We start from the raw sequence: 25,001 nt of genomic DNA, 5'->3' as shown, positions 1-25,001 counted from the left end.
TGGCTGATCTTGAACTGGAGGGCATCTATAGTGAAATGGACCTGTCTTATCCTTTCACTTAAAAGGTGATTCTGTGCTCTCTGTAGAATCAAGTCTGCTCTGTGTCCCCTGACAGTGGATCCAAGGCGCAAGCTCTTAGGAACAACTCTGCTTTGTCTGCATCTTAGGTTGAAACGAAGGTGGTTCCTATAATCCGCCAGTTTCCTTGATTCCCTTTCATACTCCCGTACCAGTTGAAGGGTGTTCCTCCCAAAATGTACAGCAATATGTCTGTGAAGGTTCTCAGTCATCCAGGTCATCGTAACGACACCAACTGTCTGCCATCTATAATCCAGTTTTGAGTTCCCTCCCCAGACGCCTTAACGCCCACTCACATCCTGGGCCATCTGACCTCAGGAATTCACATGACAAGGTGGGGCCAGGTTTCACAATGGGCTCACCCGAAACCCTGGCTGATTAGGTCCCACACCTGCTTTCACACCTGGGCGCATGTGATTAGAGGATCACCAGGGGTCCTTTGTCCCTCCTTGGGGGATACTCCCACTGGGTTTAAATCTGGGACTCTCGGCCATTTGACCTTAGAACTGAAGAAGCTTCTCGGATGAGAGGTGAAACGTCTTCAAGCAACTTAAAGAAGTCCAGACGCTTTTCTTTGCAAACTCCTTTGACTACGATGACCTGGATGACTGAGAACCTTCACAGACATACTATTAGTATGGACATGGAAACAAGTGAACAACATTTTATAATAAGCTTAACTGGAATTCTGTACACTGAAAAACAAACAACACATAAAAAACACAAACAAACAGCCAGTGCCTTCATCTGTCGATTAAATGTCAAACATCGCATTGACCCATAGTCCCTGCTCGTCAGCACATGCTTTTAAAAAGAGCTCCATGTCCTCTGCAAACTGAAAAACAAAGAGGAAGAAGTCCCTCTACACAAAAACACTGCAGATGACAGGCCAGGCAAACATCTATTGATCTGTTTGAATGCCTCCTCATCATGTGAGCCTTGAAGTTTTTTTTGTAAGAAGACTAAGACCACAGTGAGGGCGTTTCATTTCCATGGACTTTCCACAAGCCACAGTTTCATTTAGCACAGAGGGTAGAACACATGAATGTTCTACCAAAGATTCAGAAAATGGTTTAGATGCTGGAGACATCGAGAGGGAGATGTGGCTCCACAGAGAGTGCAGCGGGAGAGAGGCGGGGCTCCACGGAGAGTTCAGTGGGGAGCAGTCCTAAACGCTGACATGACAATATTTGCCTTGCCATATCCCCACGCTGTATGATTGTCATGTTACAGACAGGGCAGTGAAAGTGCACCGGCATATCATTTTGTCTGTAAGAGAGAAAAAAAGAAAAAACCAACATGTAATTTAAATGTAGTTGTATAGAATCCAATCAGTTTATCTAACAATCAGATTGTACATATTAACAAAAATATCCAAACCATCCTCAATAATGAAAGCAAAATGGTGTGGATCACAAGAGCTGTCAGGAAATGTGGTGAACATGAAAAAAAAAATTTAATGAAAACACACTTTTTTTCTCTTGCTGATGAATGCACTGAACTGTACAATGTGAAAAGCAACATTTAAGTCAACAAAGAGACTGCAGAGGTGCTGAAAAGAAGTGCATATTTATAACTTTAACTATGAGGTATATTTAATACCAACATACCTTTGAAAGGCAAAGCATTTTTAATGTGTCCATTTATTTGCTCCTCAATCTTTGCCCTGACAGTAGGGCTGAAAGTGGGGCACAGAGGGCAGTGAAAGACTCTTCTGCAACACGTGGTGCATTCCTGCAATTCTGGCTTGGAGGCAGAATTCCAAATTGATATGTGCATCTAAAACAAATAGAAAATCAGATAAACACCATATACACATTTAAGTTCAGGTTTTAGCAGAAATAACACGTTACAGTTAGCATGTAAGAGATTTGGGAGAAAATTCTTTACAAAAACATAATTTACAAGACACTTTTATTTGGGACATATGTATATATTGACATATAAAAGACAATTTAACAAAGGCTAACTAAAATCTGGGCAATAAAAAAGCAGTAGAGCATAGAATAGAGAATATTAGTATTTATAAATATATAAATCTCTTTGTGACAAACTTTACAATGTTTTTGCAGGTGGAATGAGAGACATGAATAAAGCGCAATATGCAGTAAATGGAACAATGTGCATCGATGTTACTGACAGTGAAAAGCAGTGAAGTGAATTTGTTCATAACAAGCAAAAATCAAATACGTTTGAAACTGACCACTAAATGCTAACCAGATGTGTCAAAAGTGCACACATTACTAAAGTTTAGATACCTCGGGGGTATGACAGTTGTTGTAACGCTAACAAAGTGCCAACATAATCAGTGTAAGCAAACTAGATGATTCCTAGAATTATACAATTATTAACGGCAAATTTATACATGAAAAACTCTGTCCCAACCTTTACGATCCACTTGCAAGGTTTCCACAGTCGATGATGCACGCAGGAACGTATTTCTGCCGATTGTGGAGGTCACGTGTTTCCGGTTACTGTGGAGGTCACGTGTTTCCGGCTACTGTGGAGGTCACGTGTTTCCAGTTAGTGTGGAGGTCCCAATATGGCGCTCCCCAGTGGCTGCAGCCAGACCCTTCTCAAAAACGGCAAAATTATCCACACCACCGCCGCGCTATGAAGTCTGGGATATGTTGGGCCATGAAGGCTACACTGATCCATCCTTAAAATTCAGGGAAATGAAGGACGCATTTGAGGGCCGTATTTCAAGCAGCCTTTGAATTAAGACAGCCTTTGGCCTTAAAATGTGGCCTTCAAGGCTGCAGACCCCTTGACTGTGGGCGTTTCTCAATATGCGTACTTGTGCATACTTGCGTTCTCGTGTAGTCGTGATACGTCATCAGTCGGAGACCAAGTACTGTTCCAATTCGAAGTACGTATCAAGCCGAGAACGCGAAAAAGTCCCGGATGTGTTCTCGCTCCACCCGTTTTATCGAGCATGCATCAGTCTGGACTTGGTACAGCTAAATATTCGTCCAAAACTCAACAGCGGACTCCCGGCACATCGTTTTCAACCACCCCCCCGCTCGCGGTCTTCTCACTACTCAGGTTAAAGAAACCCCAGCAGCTGTCTATAGTATTGAGTGTCCACTAAAATAGAAATAAAAGCGTTCTAACATCTCACCTGCTTGTTTTTATTAAAGGGGAATGTACACGTATGTACATGTACACTATTTTTATTAATAGAGGTTTCACTACTGAGGTTAACAATGATATATAAGTCACTTAGATCACTTCTAAATGTTAATGTTTGGTTTATTTCAGTGTTTTATTTGTTCCTGAGTAAACCGGTTTGGCTGTGATTAAAGTTAAGCTTCATAACATGTTACTCACAGTTAAATTAAGAGGGGACGGCAGTGAAAACTCCGGACCTGTGACATCATCACGTACGCAGGTGTTCCAATTGTACATATCGCGAGTCCGTGCTCGCGTTCTCGGTGAGTACGTACTCGCCGAGAACGCGAGTACGTACTCGCGTACTTGAGAATTGAGAAACGGCCTGTATGTCTAAAATGAGATAAATAAAGTGAGGAAAAAAAAGGCTGCAGACCCTGAACTGGGATACAGCCCAAATCCGGTCATTGGTACTTCCTGGCTTGTGTAGTTACTAGGTAACAAAAGCTCAACACTGCCCCTAGCGCGGGGCTCTAGAGTGCGACCAAATTGGTCGCAAATGCGACCAAATTTTTCAGTGGTGCGACTAAAAAAAAATATTTGGTCGCACCGGTGCGACCAAATATTTTTGGGTAACAAAAAAAAAAAAAATCTCTGCAACTCTCGGTGTGGTCAACAACAGACACACATTATGCCCCTATCGTGGACTAAACCAATCAGAGATAGTCAGGGGCGGGACCTCTCTGATTGGCCGTGGTCCAGTTGAAAGTGCAGGTGGAAGAGAGAGGTGAGTAGCTTGAATAAAGCGATATCAATTCATTAACGGATTCCACACAAAGACGTAAACACAGAGCAGACCCGACGCATCAGAATCAGCTTTGTCTTTCTCGGCTTTCTCACCCCACGGCCCGAACACAGACACGCTGTCGGAGCTTAGCGATTCTGATGTGTCGGGTCCGCGCTGTGTTTCCGTATTTTTGCGCTGATTCTGAGCTGCAGGTTTTGTCTCTCCAACCAAAATTCGCCGAGCCAGCAGCAAAAGAAGCAGCAAACTATGCTTCACATTTGATCAATGTCGTCATGAATTCCCTCTGACTTTTGCTGTTTTGCTTCCACCACGATAAAAATCACACTTCATGCACAGCTCCCCCCCCCTCTCTCTCTCTCTCTCTGTACTTCAAGAACAGTTTCCTGTCTCAAATCTCTGTTTTCTGCATTATTTATTCACTTATTACCCACCAGTCTACCGTTGTTTACAGCGCTATCAGCCGCAGTGTTTTTCTTTTCACTTAAATGACCTCAGACAAGAAAGCCTAATTTCTGCTGTTCAATACTGAAGAAATTTAAACTTCTTAAAATTATGCAAAATTGCAGAATATTTTTAAGGTTATCTGCTATAAAACGCCAGACCAGGAAAATCTCCTTCATGTTTTTCTGTGTTTTATTCTCAGTTACTTTGACACAAAGGCATCTGCTGTGATGTTCACAATTCTGATGAAGTCTCATGTGTATCAGTACTGATAAATGATCAGAATTATAATATTTCTGACTGTCTGAGGCTAAACTGAATCGAATCAGGACTTTGAGTACAGAATCGAATGGATTATAGAAATCAGTGATGATACCCAGCCCTAGTGAGCAGCCTAGGCCTGACAGAAGTGGATGTAGCTGTGGGTAATAAGAAAAGATGAAAAGAACTGTTGATAACTTTTGTGTTAACTTAAGGCCTGATCCGTCTGAAATTCATAGCCAGCTCTGACACGGTGCCATCAATCTTTGAATGCTGAAAAACCACAGTGTATCCAGAAAACACATTATATGCTGCAATAAATGCACTGCCCAAGTGTCCCCTCTCCCCACTGCCTTTCAGCAGCAGGCAGCAGCAAACAGGTCGTCAGAGGAGCCAAGATGATGATTAAGTTTAACATTTTCTACAATATTGACAAAGCAATTTAAGCACAAGTTTGTTAGTTAATAATTTAGAAATGAATATTGTCTGTATGGACTTCCCCCCCAAAGAAAGTGCACATGTAAAACTGCGGTGTTAAGCGATGCGGTTGAAAAATTTGAGTGCGCCTAACTTTTGTGCCGGTACGCCTAAATTTTTAAAGTTAGGCGTACCAGTGCGCCCATGTCAAAAAGTTAGTCTAGAGCCCTGACCTAGCGTCCTGGAACACTTCCGTTGTGCTTTGGAGTTTGCATGTGTTTTGTATTTTGCATGTGTTTTGTATTTTGTACGTGTTTTGTATTTTGCATGTGTTTTGTATTTTGCACGTGTTTTGTATTTTGCATGTGTTTTGGAGTTTGTACGTGTTTTGGAGTTTGCACGTGTTTTGTATTTTGTACGTTTTGTATTTTGTACGTGTCTTGTATTTTGCATGTGTTTTGGAGTTTGTACGTGTTATAGAGTTTGTACGTGTTTTGGAGTTTGTACGTGTTTTGGAGTTTGTACGTGTTTTGTATTTTGTACGTGTTTTGTATTTTGCATGTGTTTTGTATTTTGTACGTTTTGTATTTTTGTACGTGTTTTGCATTTTGCATGTGTTTTGTATTTTGTACGTTTTGTATTTTTGTACGTGTTTTGCATTTTGCATGTGTTTTGTATTTTGCATGTGTTTTGTATTTTGTACGTTTTGTATTTTTGTACGTGTTTTGCATTTTGCATGTGTTTTGTATTTTGCATGTGTTTTGTAGTTTGTACGTTTTGTATTTTTGTACGTGTTTTGGAGTTTGTACGTGTTTTGTATTTTGTACGTGTTTTGTATTTTGCACGTGTTTTGTATTTTGCATGTGTTTTGGAGTTTGTACGTGTTTTGGAGTTTGTGCATGTTTTGGAGTTTGTGCAGTATTTAATGTCTCCTTGCTACATTACTTACCAGTCGTCTGAAGACAGCAGACCAGGGGTGTCCAAACTTTTTGCAAAGACGGCCAAATTTTATAAAGTGAGGATGCCTGGGGGCCAATGGTTCCTTTTGACTTTTTTTTTCATAACAAAGTTACATGAAAATATAATGAAGAACAATTGTAATAGTCACAATTACCTTTATTTTTAAAATAGAAATGTACCAAATAAAAGACACTCAGGCAAGCATTTACAACTTTAAAGACACAATTCTGCCTTTCATTTATATCTGGAGAGTCAGACAACATTGAACAAACTGTATAGAATACCCTAAATTTCCATGAGTTTGCAATATCTTTGCCTAATGAACATTTAAACAGGAGTTATAAGTAATGAAAAGTGTTCTGTTATCAATAAAGTTTATTTTAAAGTGAATTTCGCCCTTTGACTTTTACAAGACCTTTCAGGAAGCCAAAGTTTTTCACATCTACTGGAAGATTGCACAACTGGAAGTTCACTTGCCGCAAGAAATAAACACATTTGTAAATTTACACAATATGTACACAACACATTCAACTATGAATTAAGAGCATAACATCAACAGTTAAAACCAAATCTTAAGAGTTTAACAAAATACGTTTCCTTTTGTGGATTGCATTAGCGTGCTTTATGCTTTTTACTGTTCAGAAACACATGAGTAATGCAGGGATGTCACTCCTGGAGGCCTGCTCTTCATTTGATTCAACTGTGCTAAACCAGAAAGAACTAAAACATGCATAGCAGCTCTCCAGTACAGAATTTGGGCATCCCTGGACTAATGAGAGGGGTGATACTGAGATCTAGATTTCAGTAAAGCAATTAGATCTGGTTTGAGGGCAGTGGTTGAGATGCGTAAAATATCACGCAAGTGGGAGTCACTCATCCTTGATCTCAATCGGTTCTTGTTTAAGTTCATGACAGAGAATGTTTGCTCACACAAATATGTGGAACCAAATAAGCTCAGCATTTTCTTAGCAAGAGATCGCACTTCAGGAAACCTGTCTTTGTCTAGCTGCCGATAAAAGTCAACAAGTGAACACTGCCGGTGTTTTCCGTGGCACTCATCGTCACACTGCAGCTCAATGAGCTCCAGCTGAAGCTGCGGAGGAGCATCATCAGGGTCCACGGAGAAGGGAGATGAGAAAAGCAGCATGTCTTTTTCAATAGCTGCAAAGTCCTGAAAGCGTTTATTAAATTCTCCAGAAAGAGACGCGATAGCTGTTGCGTACCTCTTCATTTGGACATTAATGTCCACTGGGAAACTGTCAATAACCTCTTTCAAAGCTGGGAAGTGTGCGGTACAGGGCTCTGTTAGGGACAAGTGTCTTTGAAAAAGTTGCAGTTTGGTTCCAAAGGCCTTGATGTGAGCGTATAGTTGGCTCACCACTGCGTCTTTTCCTTGAAGATTAACATTCAGCGCATTCAGATGCTTCGTAATGTCAACCAAAAAAGCCAGATTTGCCAGCCATACAGGATCAGACAGTTCTTCCATTGGTTGTCCCTTCTCATCTAAAAACTGTTTGATTTCCTCTCTGAGAGAGAAAAATCGCTGTAGTGCAGACCCCCGACTTAGCCACCTCACATCATTGTAATAAATTACGTCACCATATTCAGCCTGGATGTCATGCAGAAACTGCTGAAACTGTCGGTGGTACAGAGCTTTAGAGCGAATACAGTTGATTGTCTTTGCTACTGGTTTCATAACATCATCAAATTTGAGATGTTTGGCACAGAGAGGCTGCTGATGAATGATACACTGAAGTTTAACAGCGTTACCTGCTTCTTCACTGACTTTATTGCAGATCAGTGTGGACAATCCGCTTCGCTCACCAGCCATGGCAGGTGCGCCATCAGTAATGATCCCAGAGACTTTACTCCATGGTAGCTTCATATCATCAACAGCTTCACAAACAGAAATGAATAAATCCATTCCTCTGGTTTGACCCTTAAGGCTTTTGAGATCCAGCAGCTCCTCTGTCACGTTCATCTTGTCGTCGACTCCTCGTAAATAAATCAGCAGTTGCGCTGTGTCAGATGCATCGGTGCTTTCATCGCAGGCTAATGAGAAATAATCAAAATCCACTCCTCTGTCCCGCAGCTGTCTGTGAATGTCTGACGATATATCCTCAACTCTTCGTGCCACAGTGTTGCGTGCCAAGCAAGCATTCAGAAATTCTTGCTTCTTCTCGGGGCAAATGTTCTCCACCATTTTCATGACACAGTCTTTGACAAACGTACCTTCAGTGAAAGGTTTGCCATGTTTAGCTATTAACATAGCCACTTCGTAGCTGGCTTTCGTGATATTTTCATGTGTCTCACAGGCCCGCGTGAAAAATCGCTGTTGCGAAGCAAGAGCAGCTTGGAGTTGCTTCACTTTTTCAGCGCGCTCACTCCCTGTTAGCTTGTTATATGTTGCAGCATGTTTAGTCTCGTAGTGTCTCCTAATGTTAAAATCCTTAAACAAGGCAACAGTCTCTTTACAAATCAGGCAAACACAATTGCCTCGAATTTCAGTAAAAAAATACTGCAATTCCCACCGCTCCTGAAAGCGGCGGCCCTCACCATCAACCTTTCTCTTTTTTTGTACAGTCGCCATGGCAGAAATGAGCAGAGAAGGGCGGGCTCGCAGGACAGGTACAGGTAGCTGAAAAATGTGCTGCCACCATGTGGTGAAAAAAGGAATTACACCTTTAAAGCCATGATTTATTTATTCAGACTTAGAAAGTGAGCCATAAATTATACATAATTAGACTGAAGCTGTGGGCCACATGAAATCTGACGGCCCGCGGGCCGGACTTTGGACATGCCTGCAGCAGACTAAAGCTGTGGGACAGGCTCTCTACAGGTGTAGCTAGAGGCGGGAGTTTGACCCTGCCCTCTCTTGGATTGTTCTGACTGCACTGACTGTCTGCTTTCTTGTCTGATAATCAACGAGGTTAGTAAAAAGAAATGTAATTTCTTCTAATTCAAAGCATTGTACATGATGCAGTGATTAATTGTTCATAAAAATCTTTTTAAAAATCCCTTAAATTAAAGTTTGAGTACTCAGCATCATCTACAGTTACTGAGGAAAACCACTTACCGTCTATAGGCACGACTTTTGCACGGTGCAGCAACGTCCCAAGCCTGTTATGCAGAGTGAACGGACTCTATGGCAGAACACACAGAAGCGCAGGGAATGCAGGAAGTGCCCTTTATTTACAGTGTCAGAATTATTTACACAGGATGGGAGATTATGTACACTAATAAATAAACAGAGGGAAACCAGGGAAGGGGGCTGACACGCACTCGGAGGGAAAGGGGTAATCCGCGCACGCAGGGTGGATCTACGGAAAAAAAGGAAAATGAAACTTTAGGGGAAGATACCAAACAACCGGTAAGAAACGGCAATAAATATGGGGAGAGTTGGAGAGCTCACTTGTCACACTGGCTGTACAGGCTCGGGCGAGGATCTCCGGGATGCGAGAGTAAAGCTGGGATTGATCTCTGTAGTGATCCCGGAAATACGGCATCACGAACAGCTGACAGGCAAGCGGGTGATGGATCCGGCTAAGGATCCTAAGGAGGTTTTGGACTCAAAGGCTTTGGTTTTGGTTGTTACTGGGTGTCCAGGTGAGGTTATAATGCCATCCTGGAAATGCTGCAGTTTTTCCAAAATAGGCCCAAGTTTGTCTTTTGCTGTCACGACTCTTATTCCATGAATGACCTTCATGTCTGTTTAGACAAAAAAAAGTAAATAACTACAAATTGACATCTTAGTCAAAAAACAACAATAAACACTTTTGTTCCTGATTTTTTTTTCTTCAAAAAAACCACATTAAAAAATTAATGGATAACAAGAATATTTATAATTCAGCATTAAAATAGATAATCTACAGTGTAACATTTAGAAATCTAGAATAACAACAGGTGTATCCACTAAAGAAAAGCATCACCAACTGACCTCTTCCTGAATGTTTGGCAGAGAAAACAGGCAATTGAGACGGACGAGCTGCTCGAGGAGAGGAAGGAGCTGAAGTGACCGGTGTCATCTCAACAGAACTACGAATTAAAGGAATGGCTCTCAGATCACTTGGTGTGTGAGTGTCTCCAGAGCTGAGTCTACACAGAGAAGCTGCTGGGCTCCTGTCTGTCATTTGATCTTCCTCACATGAACGTACAGCCGGCTGACCGCCACAAAGCAACTCCATCCAAAAGGGGTCCTCCTCCAAACTTTTAAGACTTGTCAGATTTCTTTTGAGGTCCTCCTCATTCAAAAAAGGTTAATCAAAACAGGAGCTTAACTTCCATCTTCTCTGTGGAGACTTTGAGCATCTCTTGGGCAAAGGTGGGAGTCGCACAGCATCATTCCTGAAAGGTATCTGCCAGCCAGTTTAGCCAGGTTTGGGAACCGCACTTTATTAACCATCCAGTATTGTAGTGGTTTGTCTTCTCGTAAAATTGCGGCCTCTCCAAGATATGTCTCTAACTCTACACTAGAACCTACCACAGCTCTGCCCACTGATGCTAATGCCTGCTCATCTGCAATTTCATCAAACATGCTGTCCAGACTAGTAGTGGGCTGGTCACTCTGTGCTTTTCTTGAAGGTGGTTCATTCAGGTCACGATCCTCCTGCTTGTCTCCTGGCAACCTTGGCACACATACAGTCACAGACACATACAGCTACATACACAGTCATATTCACACACAGTCACACAATTACAGTGACACACAGTCAAAGTTACACACACAGGCACACACTCACCTGGGATCGAGTAGCGTGGCGATGCTATAGAGTGGGTTTTCCTCCACATCAGTGAACCGCGTCCTGACAGCTGCAGCCAAGGTCCTCATCAGTCTCCCTTGTTATAAATCTGTGGAGCACAGTGACTGCTGGAATGACATCTGCAGCCATGGCATCTGAAGAGCTGACCTTTCAAGTTAACTCCTCGAATGGACCCAGAACAGATATCACCTTCTCCAGCAGTGTCCACTGGTGCAGGGGTGGAGCTAGAGAAATTTTCTTAGGGTGTTATGAGGGTCGAAATCAAATGGGGTGGCAAAATCAAAGCCTTTTTTCCAAACACTTATGTAGGTGGTTACATATGGTTAAAATGATTCAAATGTAGTAAGTATTTTTCATATAAATATAATCTATAACTTAAGTATTACTGTAGCCCACATAATTAAACACTCTTGTTAGATAAAACGTGAGTTTTGATTTTATGTACTGTATAGCCTGTATAATAAATGAATATGTAGCCCAATAAGTATAAAATTGAGAAAGCTATGGGGTGGTTCTGTCACGGTCTGTAGTAGCCAGTGTTGGGCAAGTTACTTGAAAAAAGTAATCAGTAACTAATTACTGATTACTTCCCCAAAAAAGTAATCCCGTTACTTTACTGATTACTTATTTTCAAAAGTAATTAATTACTTAGTTACTTAGTTACTTTTTAAAAACACGATTTACAACCTGAATAGGTGATAAAGCGATAGATCTTTCAGCCCAATTCTACTTTTTCTGCATAATCCATCATACAAAATGTAATCAAATGGAAATGTCTCTTTTTAAAACTTGTTTTATTAGTTTTAATCTTTTAACTTTATGCATCAAGCAAAAATTAAATTATATGCAACATTCTCTGACCGGAAGAAATTTGTTTAACATTTAAACCTATTTTCTGCACATTCCAGTACATAAAATAAAATATTTTTTTGTGTTTACACTCACTCTTTCAAATAGATGCAAGTAAAACACAGCAGAAAATAAATAAAGTCAAAGGCTAGTTGCTCTATTTTCACCTGTAAAGCAGGATGGGGGTAGGCGGAGGTTTAGCCTGGTGCAGGTGTGCCGCGGCGGTCAGTGGAAGAATCCGCGAGTTTCTCTGTGAGTTTCACATTACAGTCGTAGCGCACTCGGCGCTTGCTTGGAAGTTTAGGGGTTTTTTTCGCTGTAAAAAGACGTTTTCTTCCCACGCACAACGGACGCTAATGTTTTTGTCACTTTTTATGGAATCAAACTCAAAGTAAGGTCAGTACTTCCACGCTTTAAACGCTGCACGCTCATACTCTCTCCCGTACTTGATATATTATCCATTGTTGATCTGCAGACAGCTGTTGTCACGAACGTCGCACTCGCTTACGTCACTATCATGAGACATTCTCGCAAAAAACTCACGGTTTTAGTAACGCAGTAACGCAGCGTTCCTACGGGAAAGTAACTGTAATCTAATTACCGTTTTTGCAATGGTAATCCCTTACATTACTCGTTACTTGAAAAAAGTAATCGGATTACAGTAACGCGTTACAAGTAACGCGTTACTGCCCATCTCTGGTAGTAGCAGACCGTGGCTGTGTGGGGAAGGAGGACCCAAAATGTAGGACTGTGCGATGAATGCAGTGCATTTATTTACAGTGAAGTAAATAGCACACAACAATAAATCCCTGCGCGTTTCTTACTCCCATGACATGTCTTCTTCTCAGTGCTTGTGCTCCATATCTCTGCTCCTGTGATTCTTGTGCTTACTGCCCTCTCGTTCCCGCACTCCTGCAGGAAAATAACAGAGGCAGCCATTAACACGCTCCTAAACAGTGACAGACTATCACTCACTGATTTGCTGAAAACACTGACGGTAGTCACTCAACGATCCAGTGTCAAGGAACTCTCAGCCATACTGCCTTGTAGGTCCCTCGACGCGTGTGATCATTTCCTCAGGTGTGGCCAGCCACCTGGCAGGGCACACCCACCAGAGGTCTGAGGTCCTTAACCCAGGTCCTTGACAGGTTCATTGACAAACACAAGTCTAACTTAAGTTTCACATGGATTTTGTTAGAAAAAAATCACATTGTTACATGCTTTAATTACACAAAATGTCAGAAATCTGCACTGTCATGAACAAAAATGTAAACCTTTAAACCATTTTATTTTTTCCCCTTGCCTTGTTTGGTATCATTCTTTTCAGCTCAACCTCACGTGTCTGAATTTAGATTTTTCATTGACATACTGTATTAATATTACTGATCTGAAATCACACAAAAAACTAGTAGAATTTTTTTTCTGTAAAAAAACATACATGTTGAGTAAATTATTTTTTATAACTTGAAATGCAAATATAAGTTGTACATTCTGAAAACGTATGCACACATTTTGTAAACATATACAATTATTTATCTAACAATGCAGCGTGATATGGACTCATTAAAATCCTGAATCGATTTTTAATTATAAATTTATTTTTCCCAAAACGCCAGAATCTCAGGTTAAACCTCACAAAATTTCAACAACCACCAAACAGCTAAAACAGTAAATGAGAGCAGGTACACGGTTTCTGCACAAAGATGTAAATACAAAGCACGGACCCGCCAAAGCATCTGACAGTGAGCTGTCGCCTTTCTCACCCGACGGCACGGCCACGGACACGGTCGGGGCTGAAAGCCGACAGCTCACTGATTCTGATGTTTCGGCGGGTGCGCGCTTTGTGTTTACGCCCTTTTTGCGCTAGATTAAGAAAGCTGCAGGTTTTTATCTCTCTCCAAACAACATTGACTGAACCAGCAGCAAAAGAAGATCCAAACTACGCTTCACATAAACATAGTCATGAATTCAGGTTTAGATTGTCACGCAACATTGTCATATTCTGATATTTATACAGTGATTTTATGGCGGTCAATGCTGTGTGTATTGTTTTTAAGCTAATCTTTTAATCATTGGACTTGGCACATGCTTTGGAATTTGTACGTGTTATGGAATTTGCATGTGCTTCAGAGTTTGTACGTGTTTTGGAGTTTGTACGTGTTTTGGAGTTTGTATGTGCTTTGGAGTTTGTACATGCTTTGGAGTTTGTGCGTGCTTTGGAGTTTGTACGTGTTTTGGAGTTTGTACGTGCTTTGAAGTTTGTACATGTTTTGGAGTTTGTACGTGTTTTGGAGTTTTTCTTGTAAAACGAAGGGGGCCTAGCAAAAAAATGTTTGGGAACCACTGATCTAAAGTAAAGTTTGTAAGTAAGGAAGGTGCAGAAAACCAGAATGGACAAAACTCTCACCAGCTTTTCTATTGTTGTACTTTCATTAAGATCATTTTAGTGTATTTATAGTGTATTTCTCCAAAGCAGCAAAATATAACAGGACTACGAATTAAAGGAATGGCCCTCAGATCGCTAGGTGTGTGAGTGTCTCCAGAGCTGAGGCTACACAGAAAAGCTGCTGGGCTCCTGTCTGTCATTTGATCTTCCTCACATGAACGTACGGCCAGCTGACCGCCACAAAGCAACTCCATCAAAAAGGAGTCCTCATCCAAACCTTTAAGACTTTTAACATTTCTTCTGAGGTCCTCCTTATTCAAAAAAGGGTCATCCAAACAGGGACTTAACTTCCGTCTTCTCTGGACTCTCTGTGGAGAGTCTGGGAGTCGCAGAGGATCCTTTCTGGCTCTTTGTGCGATATGCAATGTTTCTGCTTGTTGAAAGAACACATTTGTCTTACTGCTTTCAGCTTATTGAAAGTCCAGGATAAAGTGCTGAGAGTTGCTCTGTCTACAGTGACTTACAGTTGACTGTGCAAAGCAGCAAAATATAACACATCTCTCAGAAACGTTGACATTTGAACAGCAGAGAAGTCAAGATCTAGTAGGTAGGTTTAGTTACTTACATCTCCACCTGTGCGTTTTTTCTGGATCCAGTCCTGAAATGGCATTACTCTCACAAAATATGGATGAAATTTATATTTCTGAAAAATTTGGTCTGAAGAGCTGAAATGCTGTCTCAGTGTGTGAGGGGCAAGTTCTAACTCAGCAGCTCAATAAATCACTGTTATAGTAATGCCATATAGAACTCACATAGAGCATTCTGTGTATTTGAAAATATTCATATATATATAGATATATACACACACACTATTTTGTGTTTTTACAAAAATATCAGACATGTCTAAATCAAAGGCAGCTTATGATCTGTAATTATGATTTTTAATCACCAAATTTAAGTAGATGTCCTAATCACGCCCTTCTAAAACTAGACAACACTATACTGATAAATTCATATCCTCCTGAGACCCAGGGGGAAAAAAAAGTATGTTGACTTTGATTTTTTTCATATAAATCAAGTGTTGGATTGGTAAAAAAAACACATTGCAAAAGCAATTTTGTTTTTAACTAATTTTATTTAATTTTTACAACGTGCACTTCAGTGCACAAGGGGGGTTCATTGATCACAAATGTGAAACTAACAAAATTAATCTTTTTCTTGATTTCTAGAGAGAACTCTTCATCACTCGTATTATTCAGGTCTTGTTCACATGTTTGTCCCTTGTTTATCAGTTCCTCAGCCAAGAGGAGCTTGAGCTCCAGGTACTGGGAGTTCTTTTCAGCTCGTTGCATGACCTTGCTATCTTGTTGGTACTGAGGCCACGACTTGGTGATGGCTAAAACTATGAAATAAATTATGGTGCGAACAGTCTACTTCTTGGTCCGACTAGATATTATGTAGAAGCTGAGCATGTGATCAGATAGGTCAACCCCTCCCATGTCGATATTATATTCTACAACCACTGCAGGTCTTGAAACTTGTGAATTGGGACAGCCAGTGAATGGAACGATCTGTTCATCAATACAGACCTTTTTTGGCCTGGGCAGATTGAGGCAACCTTGAAGGACTCTCTTTAGAAGTGGTCTGACTTTCCTCAAGGGATCCTTTTTCTTTGTTTTCAGGCACATTGAGATCATCAACCACTTTCAGCGACGACCTGATCTTGCAGAAATGATCAAGTGTCATGGAAACAGCTATAATTGCCACACTTATTTAGGCAGCTCATTACATTTTTATTCCCGGATATCCAAAGCATACCATGCACACTGAGATTCCTAAAAAGGTATTAATTTCTTTTGGTTTTGTGTTTAAACTACACCCTGAATCCTGTACCATACACTGGTTGGTCAAGAAGGACAAGTCCTGAATTAGTTTTTTGCCAGTGTACTGTTGGAAATACTGCCGTGGGCTCCAATCATTAAATGTCATTAGGGTACCATCATCTCCAATTCTGCATTCTTCCAACAAAGGCATTAACCTAAGATAATGGAAAATTGTGTAGCAAAATAAAATTCAGAAAAATGATCTATACTTAAATATCCGATATAGTTCATGTAGAACACTTTTACACTATCTTTATAAGTTAAATCAATTTACTGGAAAACATTTCTGCATGTTACCCATACATTGTGTTACTCAGAATCAAAAATTCCAGATCCTTCAACATGTTGGTTTTGGACCAGAAAGTCCGACGGCAGATTTCAGCTGACCCTGTGCCGTTCTCCATTACATCTGCCCCTGCACCTTGATAATCTTCTTCTGGCTCCTCCAGGGTTCTCACCCTCTCCTATCTGGCTCATATGACTTTAGTCTTTGGAAAGATCTATGTCTGAATTTCCCTCAATGATTCTGTAAAGAATTCTTTCTGCCTCTGTCAAAGTACAAAGTCCTGATGTGCACAAGAGTACACATTAATAAATTAGTCATTTCCTCTGTGAAACTAAATACGGTTAGTTCTAAAAAACCACTCAAAGTACTTACTAGATGTTTATTTTTGAAAATTAATCAAAAGCAAAAACTAAATGTGTGCTACAGTGCACAAAAATGAATTACTGGTAAAGCATCTTCAAGCAACTTGAAGAAGTCCAGACGCTTTTCTTTCCAAGCTCCTTAGACGACAGAAACTGATGTTTATGTATTTCTGTAGTTTCATAAATTGCATTTATTTTTGAAAAAATCATAAATTAGCATACTTAAAGAATAAAAGGATAAAACATTAGTGATTTTTCATAACCTGGGATTTTATCTTGTGACGCAGATGTGTTTTTTATAGCATGGTTTCAAAGCATGGAACGAGGAAACATGTAGCTCCATCAAACTATCAAACACATCATTTGCAAACAGGAAGTGTTGTTGAAGCTCTACTCTGAGCAATAGTCAGGGTCCAGGGTTTGAGTGATGAGGTTCGTTTGCATAAAATTGCATGAAAATATAAATGATACATATAAAGAATGAAAGGATATAATAAAAGATTTTTTTCATAATCTGTGATTTTATTTTTTGATATAGACTTGTTTTTTTTACAGCATGGTTTCAAAGCACAGTATGAATAAGGAGATGAAATCTGCATGCACATCAATAGAGAGTCAAATGTTTGCAGGAAAATCAGAACAGAGGAAACATGTAGCTTCATCAAACTATGAAATGCATCATATGAAGACAGGAAGTGTTGCTGAAGCTCTACTCTGAGCAGTGGTCAGGGTCCAGGGTTTGAGTGATGGGGCTCTGTCCACTCAGACTGGCTTCACAGCTCACAGAGCCCGCCTTCCTCCACTGGTCTGCAGAGAGGCTCAGGGTGCTGCCTTAGCTGTAGCGGCCATCGGACGATCTGATATCCTCGTGTGGGTGTTGTTCCCACATCATCATAATAAATGTTCCAGGTTCAACATTGCAAGTGACCAATCACATTGTTGTGACGTCCCCCTTTTGTGCCTTTGAAAAATACCACCTTAAAAAAATCTACTTCACTTGCGAGAAGAAAAACCCCTTCTGTCCGCCGATCCAGGAACTGGAATTCTTTGCATTTCAGGATACTTTCCTTTAATAAATGGTAAGCATTGTACATATTGTCCTTACAGAGGCGGTTTCTCTTCTCGCAAGTTAAGTCGAATTTTTGAACGCATTTATTTTTTTCGAGGTCGCGGATGACGTCAGCAGAAGGTGATTGGTCACTTGCAATGTTGAACCTGGAACAACATTATTTATTATAACGAGGGAACAACACCAACACGAGGATATCAGATCGTCCAGCGGCCATCTGTCCCAAAGACTAAAGAAACCCCTGAGGATGTGCTGGTGCTCCCCACCTTCCAGCCCAGCTTCCAGTTTGAGCGGAAGCCCCCGGTGGCCAGACACACCATAGTGGCACTACTCTGTTTGTCTTCCTCTTTGAAGGGACAGTGAGGGTGGGCCTCAACACACCCACTGGAGGAGAAAGAGGAGAAGAGCAACCACAGACATAAGAATGAAAGCAGGAAAGAAATACCTAAATGGTCTTTAATTATTGATTATTGAGGAATATTATTATTTCTATAATGATTTAAAGTCAATAACTCATCTATGTGATAATTTTCAATGTTACACTCACAGAGTTGAAACACTCATGTACAGTTTAAACTTTGTCATCTGCTTCTTTCACTTCCTTTAAACTACATGTACAATCAATCATCCATGAACTCAAAGCTGGTCTGTGTTTACTGACACTTTTTTTTATTTTTGGAGAATTCCATAAATTAATGTCTGAAAAAAGTTATTTTCAAAATAACTTTTGAAAACGTATTTTCAAAAGTTATCTTTTAAAACGATATTAATTAACATGAAAGAGAACTTTAAAAATGAAAAGGGAACAAAAAGATTTTTGTTTTTTTGTGTTTTCTTTAAACATAAATTCTGATATTTGTAAAACTGAATGAGTTCTGATCTTAGGGAAGTTATTTCGGAGACTGTGAGATCAACTTTGTTTTATAAACAACAAAATGAGCAACAACAACCACCGAACTTGATCAAATATTTTTGAAATTTTATAAAATGTTTTGTAAATGCTAGTAGTTGTGGAAAGTAAACATTTCTGATACTTGCAGTGAATGATGAGTTTGGTTCCCCCACCAAAAGTCCACCACAGTGATACAAACTCATTAAGTGGTTATACAAAAACCTCCTGCACTCTGAACAAACATCTAGCCCCTGAAAAAAAAACAGATTTTTTTTATTAAATGACCAAAATGATTATTTTATGTTATTCTTCAGTTTTCCAAATCAAATGGTTGAGTTTTAGATTTCTACAACTGGAAAATACACAACTGCAAGCCCTGATTTAAAAAGTGTCTTTTTATGAGTTTTAGGTCAAATAAAATACAGGTAATTGTGTTTTATTTCATTTCATAAAATGCTTAATTAATGAATTGATAACTACTCATACTATATTAATCTACAGTAAGTAAGGAAGATGCAGAGGGAAAAAAGAGTTTGTGAACCAGGCAGACCGGCAGAACCAGGCTCAGGCCATCTGCTGCGACCGGTTGGGGTGAGAGAAGGAAAACAGGATGAAAGACATGCTGTGGAAGAGAGACAGAGATTAATAACAGGTATGATTCAATGCAGAGAGGTCTATTAACACATAATGGTGACTGGAAAGGAAAAGCGCAATGCATCATGGGAATCTCCCAGCAGCCTACGTCTATTGCAGCATAACTAAGGGAGGATTCAGGGTCACCTGGTCCAGCCCTAACTATATACTTTAGCAAAAAGGAAAGTTTTAAGCCTAATCTTAAAAGTAGAGATAGTGTCTGTCTCCCGAATCCAAACTGGAAGCTGGTTCCACAGAAGAGGGACCTGAAAACTGAAGGCTCTCCCTCCCATTCTACTTTTAAATACTCTAGGGACAGCAAGTAAGCCTGCAGTGTGGGAGCGAAGTGCTCTAATAGGGTTTTTTGGTACTACAAGGTCATTAAGATAAGATGGGGCCTGATTATTTAAGACCTTGTATGTGAGGAGCAGGATTTTGAATTCATTTCAATTATAAGGAGATTTGTGTCTTGGTCAGTATCACGTAGTTAAATTTGTATTGGTAAAAATGGTAACAGTCATTGTAAGGGTGCCAGTGTGTTTTTACCTTTGAAGAAGAACTGACCACAAATGGTGTTCACAGTAACTCAGTGCAAAGACAATAAACAGAAGTGTGAACGAGGAAAAAAAACAACAATGAATACATGACAAAAAATACAAAATAAGAAATAACCACAAAGAGCCCACAATTAAAAACAAATAACCAAACAAGCCAATGTATGAAAACAAACTATAAAGAAATACATCGAATGCAAAAGGCACAAAATGACAACTGAGACATAGACAGACAAAACATGTACAAAAAGAATTTTTAAAAAAAAATTACACTTGACCAAAAGGAGACAAAGGATCCCTGCATGGATGTCCAGTCTGCTTTTTGGATCCATGTATAAGAGTCGATTTTATGTGTATTCTCTTATTTTGACATAAGAGGGCACTATTTGAACAGCAGAAATGCACAATTTCCACCTGGACTCCATAGCTGCAGATGTGTGCTCACTGACCCATGCATTAATTTGAATATCTCTTGTGCACCCTGGATGCAAAATAGTTTTCTATAATTTCAGTATCTCACAGAAATTTTTGTCCTTGTGTAAAATGACAATTCTAAATGTTTTGCTGGGTGGACAGCTGTCTATAAGTCTATAAGGCCGTCTCTCTGAGCTGTACAGCCAGCACTGAAATCTGTAATTACCTCAACTCAGAACTTATGAAGATCTAAATTACGGCTGTGTTGAAACATATGTGTGAGAACAAGCACATTGGTATAGTTATACTAATATCAAATTAAACTGGTTAGGGACTGATGTGCTGCAGCGATGATCTCTTGCAGATTAGAGACAGCACTCCAGAATACTGATTTTTTTTGGGGATTAGATCAATTTCGTACCATAGACAGAGAACTGACTTTAAAATTAAACATGCAGTAACATATACAACCTGTTAGATTAGGAGTTAGTATGTTAAAGAAAAACACGTTTTACCTCACAGTCTGAGGATTTGGTCATTTTGAGCTTCAGTAATTATTATCAGATGAGTTTACAATCAAACAGCTCTGTGAGGTCTGAGCAAAATGCCAATATCATCATGCTAATGCAATAACAATGGAGTTATTTTCAGGAATTCAAAATGCATCTGAAACTGAAGAGTGTGTTATAAAAAAATATAAAATATTAAAATATGTTACTCATTCTTTCTCAGTAAAATTTTGGGTCATCAAAGCAATACAGTCTTTAAGAAAAAAATAGCTGTGTGCAGGAAATTAGAGGACAAGTCATAACATCATTGGAGAAAAGAGAGTTTTTTATTTATTTATTTATTAGAAAAGCTATAGTTCATCTGCACATGGTTCAAAATATCAAATACCTGGTTTATGGCTTTTACTATGGAGCATAAACCCCCTTTCTCAGGGTTTTAGAGAGCTGTACAGGACTTAACTATTTAGAGAATTGAATAATCTTAGACCAGCTTGTTATTCATTCCTTTAAACCACTATTCATCTATTTCTTTATTTCAAAATAAAGTTCAGTTTGTCAGAATAATCAAAATCAATCAGTGTCTTTAGTGTCAGATATTTCACAGTAGGGGAACCATGCATCTGTTAATGAGACAAATATAATGAAAAGTTTTAATGACCCTCTCCTCACATGACCTCTGTGTTTCATTGGGAGAGGTGGGTGGTTTCCTCCTACAGTGTGTTTTGCACACTTTCATGCATCACTGCTCCTCACAGTTTAAGTTCTGCTGTCACACATGCTCTCAGGCACTTCCACTGAAAACTGAGTCAGGATGGTGTTTCCAATGTTGGTGGTTCTTTTGTTAGGCTTTCTGAGTCAGGGTGAGCGATTCAAAAAGCTAATAATAATATTTCAGGAGAATGTTGTTTTGGTGAAATTTATTCGGCTCGTTTTATATGTACATTCATTCTGAAGTTTTTGGTGAATAAAAATACATTTTTATATGTTTTTCCTTCATTTCAGAGTCATTTGCCAATAATTTTCTGACTCAGACTGATGAAGCCAAGTCTGTCAGTCTTGGTGGGACTGTGACCATCAGCGCCACAGGAAGTTCAAATATTGGTGCTGATCTCAGTTGGTACCTTCTGAAACCTGGACAGCCTCCCAAACCTCTTATATACTACACATCAAGTCGTTTCTCAGGAACTCCGTCTCGATTCAGTGGCAGTAGATCTGGTTCTCAGTACACTTTAACCATCAGTGGGTTTCAGGCTGAAGATGCTGGAGATTATTACTGTCTGGGCTACCATGGTAGTGGAGTGTTCACACAGTGATTTAGAGCTGTACAAAAACCTCCTTCAGTCTGTGCAGAGTGACAGACTGCAATAACTGATCAACTCGACACCACAAAAGCACAAACACAATGAATCTAAACAAAACTGAAGAAATACACAGCTTTGTTTATGAAATAAAATTAAATATATCTCAATGAATAAAAAATTCTGTGCAGGTCTGTTAGGTGCCCTGACAGAAACTAATATGTATAAAGAAATATTTCTGTAATTTTTTATATTTACATACATAAAATAAAAAAAAACTTACTGCACTTCAAAATGTATATATATCTAAGAGAAATATGGAGGTTTGATCAAGTATTTCTATGCAAAGTAATGGAAAAACAATAACACAAAAGTGATTAGCTGATGAATTCTGCATTTAGATTAATAGAGTCAAACGTCTGCAGAGATATATCGCAACAGAGGAGACATGTAGCTTCATCAAAATATAAAATGCTTCACAGGCATGAAATATTGTTGAAGCTCTACTCTGAGCAGTGGTCAGGGTCCAGGGTTTGAGTGACAGGGCTCTGTCCACTCAGACTGGCCTCACAGCTCACTGAGCCCGCCTTCCTCCACTGGTCTGCAGAGAGGCTCAGGGTGCTGCTCCAGCTGTAGCGGCCGTCTGTCCCCAAGACCTCCAGGCTGGTTGACACCCCTGAGGATGTGCTGGTGCCCCCCACCTTCCAGCCCAAATTCCAGTTTGAGGGGAAGCCCCCGGTGGCCAAACACACCAGAGTGGCACTACTCTGTTTGTCTTCCTCTTTGGATGGAGGGAGGACTGTGAGAGTGGGCCTCACCACACTCGCTAGAGGAGAAAAGGTTGAAGATAATCAAAAAAATGTGAAAACATAGCAATAAATATATTGTCAGTGATTATTGATCAAATCTTTCTTTTTTTTTATAATGTATTACAGTTAATAATTCGACCCTATCATCATTTTCTTATTTGAAACATTTTTTTCTTATTTGAGCACAAAGCTAAAGCACTCATTAGAATACAGTTAAAGCTTCACTTCTGTTTCTTTCAATTCCTTTAAACTTATATTGAAATTGATCGACCATGAACACAAAATTGGTATAAATAAACGGACAAAATTATTTTTTTTATCAAAATAATATCCACAAAGAATAATTCAATATTTCTTTGATTTTAAAATTCATAAGTAAAGTTTTTTTTTTTTAAATCAAAGTGAGCTAAAACTTCACAATCACAATTTTTAAAATCTTAACCACATAATATTTAAAGAAGCAAAATTAACCAAAAAGAATATGAAAAACTGTTTTCTGTAAGTTCAGTTCCTTCAAAGACTGAGTGAGTATTGATTTAAGAAAAGTTTCTTCCGAAATTGTGCCATCAACTTCATAATAATCACTGAATTTGATCAAAGTTCTGTTTAGTAGATTTTAAAAAAATCTTATTAAATACTATGTTTTTAAAAAATGACAAATATCTGGTACTTACAGCCAACGATGAGTTTGGTTCCTCCACCAAAAGTCCACCACAGTGACACAAACTCATTAAGTGGCCGTACAAAAACCTCCTGCACTCTGAACAAACCGCTAACCACTGAAAATGAACCTTTTTTCATGTAAAACATGACAGTACACCTCATTAAATGCAGAAGATGATTTAACTAACATGACTTAACATTATTTAATGAATTTAAATCATGATTATCATATCTGTAATTTTAGTATTAAGAATTGAAAGACAAAACTTAATTTTCACATTACACATATTCATTTAAAAAACACAAACAAAACTGTTTTAACACAGGAACCAGAAAGGCTTCAAAAAATAATGAATTATGAGACTATAAAAATATAATGAACAACTACACATATATATCAAAAGGTAAGCATACAAACCAGAGTACCATTTTAATCCAAATGGTGATACAAATACGTAAATATGTTTCCAATATATTTTCCTCTATTCCATAAAATCATTAATGGTATTAATCGAAGCAATTTTTCTTTTGATTTTGTGTCACAAAGTTTCCTTCAGTGTGTTGAGAGCAGAGAAATCATTTCCATAGAGAGGAGGCTTTGCATCATCAGCTGATCCTCCAGAGAACTGAGAAGGTTTATAGTCCTGTGAGTTCAACACTGCAGACTCACATCTGTCAGTCAACACAGCAGAAAGCACAACCACCATGACTCTCATCACCATCCTCATCTGGACGCTGACCTGCTGCTGTTTTACAGGTTCATTCACTCAGCATCATTTCAAACATGATGTGCTGCTTTTTCTCTCATTGATTTCTGCTGATAAATGAATGATTTGTTTTTGTCTGCAGGATGCAGCGGTCAGGTGACTGTGACTCAACCTCCAGTAGTGACATCGACTCCTGGATCCACTGTCACTCTGACCTGTAGGACCAGCCAAGCTGTTTACAGATGGTCTGAGGGTGACGCCATCTTCTGGTATCAACAAAAATCTGGACAGGCTCCAAAGCTCCTAATAAAATGGGTAAAAACACTTCAGTCAGGAACACCATCTCGATTTAGTGGCAGTGGAAGCAGCTCTGGCTTCTCTATGACCATCAGTGGAGTTCAGGCTGAAGATGCAGCAGTTTACCACTGTCAGAGTGAACATTACATAAACAGTGCTTGGGTGTTCACACAGTGATTTGTAGTCGTACAAAAACCTCCCTCAGTCAGACTGCAGAGACACTGAGCTGTCACAGCAGGAACTGACTGCAGCTAAGAAGAGACTCTGACACAGACGACTGAACACAGAGCTCACAGTAACTTCCCCGAGCAATAAAAACAGTCAAGGGCATTTTTTATTTATTTTTTATTTTTTTGCCTGTCCCGTTTGGCTCTTTTGCCATCAGAATTATTGTCTAAAGGCGAAGAAAGATGCCCAACGGATTTACTTTACCAAATGCACCATCCCAGCCTTGCCGTAATGGTCTATTTGATTCACCTTTTATTGTTTATTTTATTTTATTTTCACTTGCTAAATACGGGACAGACTTGACTGGGGAAAAGAAAGGGGAGAAA

General features: G+C 39.4%; 1 protein-coding gene, 1 long non-coding RNA gene and 3 gene segments (V, D, J or C); 2 read left to right on the top strand and 3 right to left on the bottom strand.

Moving 5' to 3' along the window:
• Positions 1-705: 705 nt before the first annotated feature.
• LOC109195909 (uncharacterized) lies at positions 706-2,831 on the bottom strand. 2 transcript variants are annotated; one of them, XR_003215370.1, is made up of 3 exons: positions 2,464-2,831; positions 1,689-1,857; positions 706-1,347 (listed from the first exon to the last, which is right to left on the bottom strand). It is a non-coding gene; the product is annotated as an uncharacterized LOC109195909 (long non-coding RNA). The 2 variants fall into 2 exon arrangements; XR_002057351.2 differs by having other exon boundaries at positions 1,689-2,831.
• A 3,154-nt stretch (positions 2,832-5,985) lies between these two features.
• Positions 5,986-12,845, bottom strand: LOC112843185 (general transcription factor II-I repeat domain-containing protein 2B). 4 transcript variants are annotated; one of them, XM_025901226.1, is made up of 6 exons: positions 12,682-12,845; positions 12,510-12,597; positions 10,816-11,060; positions 10,014-10,701; positions 9,489-9,784; positions 5,986-9,396 (listed from the first exon to the last, which is right to left on the bottom strand). In XM_025901226.1, exon 6 carries the CDS (start codon positions 8,664-8,666, stop codon positions 6,846-6,848), a length of 1,821 nt encoding a protein of 606 aa, XP_025757011.1. In that variant the 5' UTR covers positions 8,667-9,396; positions 9,489-9,784; positions 10,014-10,701; positions 10,816-11,060; positions 12,510-12,597; positions 12,682-12,845; the 3' UTR covers positions 5,986-6,845. The 4 variants fall into 4 exon arrangements, with proteins under 4 accessions (XP_025757011.1, XP_025757009.1, XP_025757010.1 ...); XM_025901224.1 differs by having other exon boundaries at positions 9,489-10,701; XM_025901225.1 differs by having other exon boundaries at positions 9,489-10,701; positions 10,816-10,924.
• An 8,539-nt stretch (positions 12,846-21,384) lies between these two features.
• Positions 21,385-22,007, top strand: LOC102077744 (Ig kappa chain V region 3374-like). The segment is given in 2 exon segments: positions 21,385-21,533; positions 21,676-22,007. Coding segments are annotated over 2 exon segments (360 nt in total).
• A 467-nt stretch (positions 22,008-22,474) lies between these two features.
• LOC112843165 (Ig lambda-3 chain C region-like) lies at positions 22,475-24,150 on the bottom strand. The segment is given in 2 exon segments: positions 22,475-22,797; positions 24,114-24,150. Coding segments are annotated over 2 exon segments (360 nt in total).
• On the top strand, positions 23,976-24,639 carry LOC102077834 (Ig kappa chain V region BS-5-like). The segment is given in 2 exon segments: positions 23,976-24,200; positions 24,293-24,639. Coding segments are annotated over 2 exon segments (384 nt in total).
• Positions 24,640-25,001: the final 362 nt, after the last annotated feature.

Source organism: Oreochromis niloticus, linkage group LG19 (assembly GCF_001858045.2).
Source record: "Oreochromis niloticus isolate F11D_XX linkage group LG19, O_niloticus_UMD_NMBU, whole genome shotgun sequence".
In the NCBI taxonomy this organism is placed as follows: Eukaryota; Metazoa; Chordata; class Actinopteri; order Cichliformes; family Cichlidae; genus Oreochromis; species Oreochromis niloticus.
Note: the sequence above shows the minus strand (reverse complement) of the source record. Positions and strands in the feature narration are given on the sequence as shown.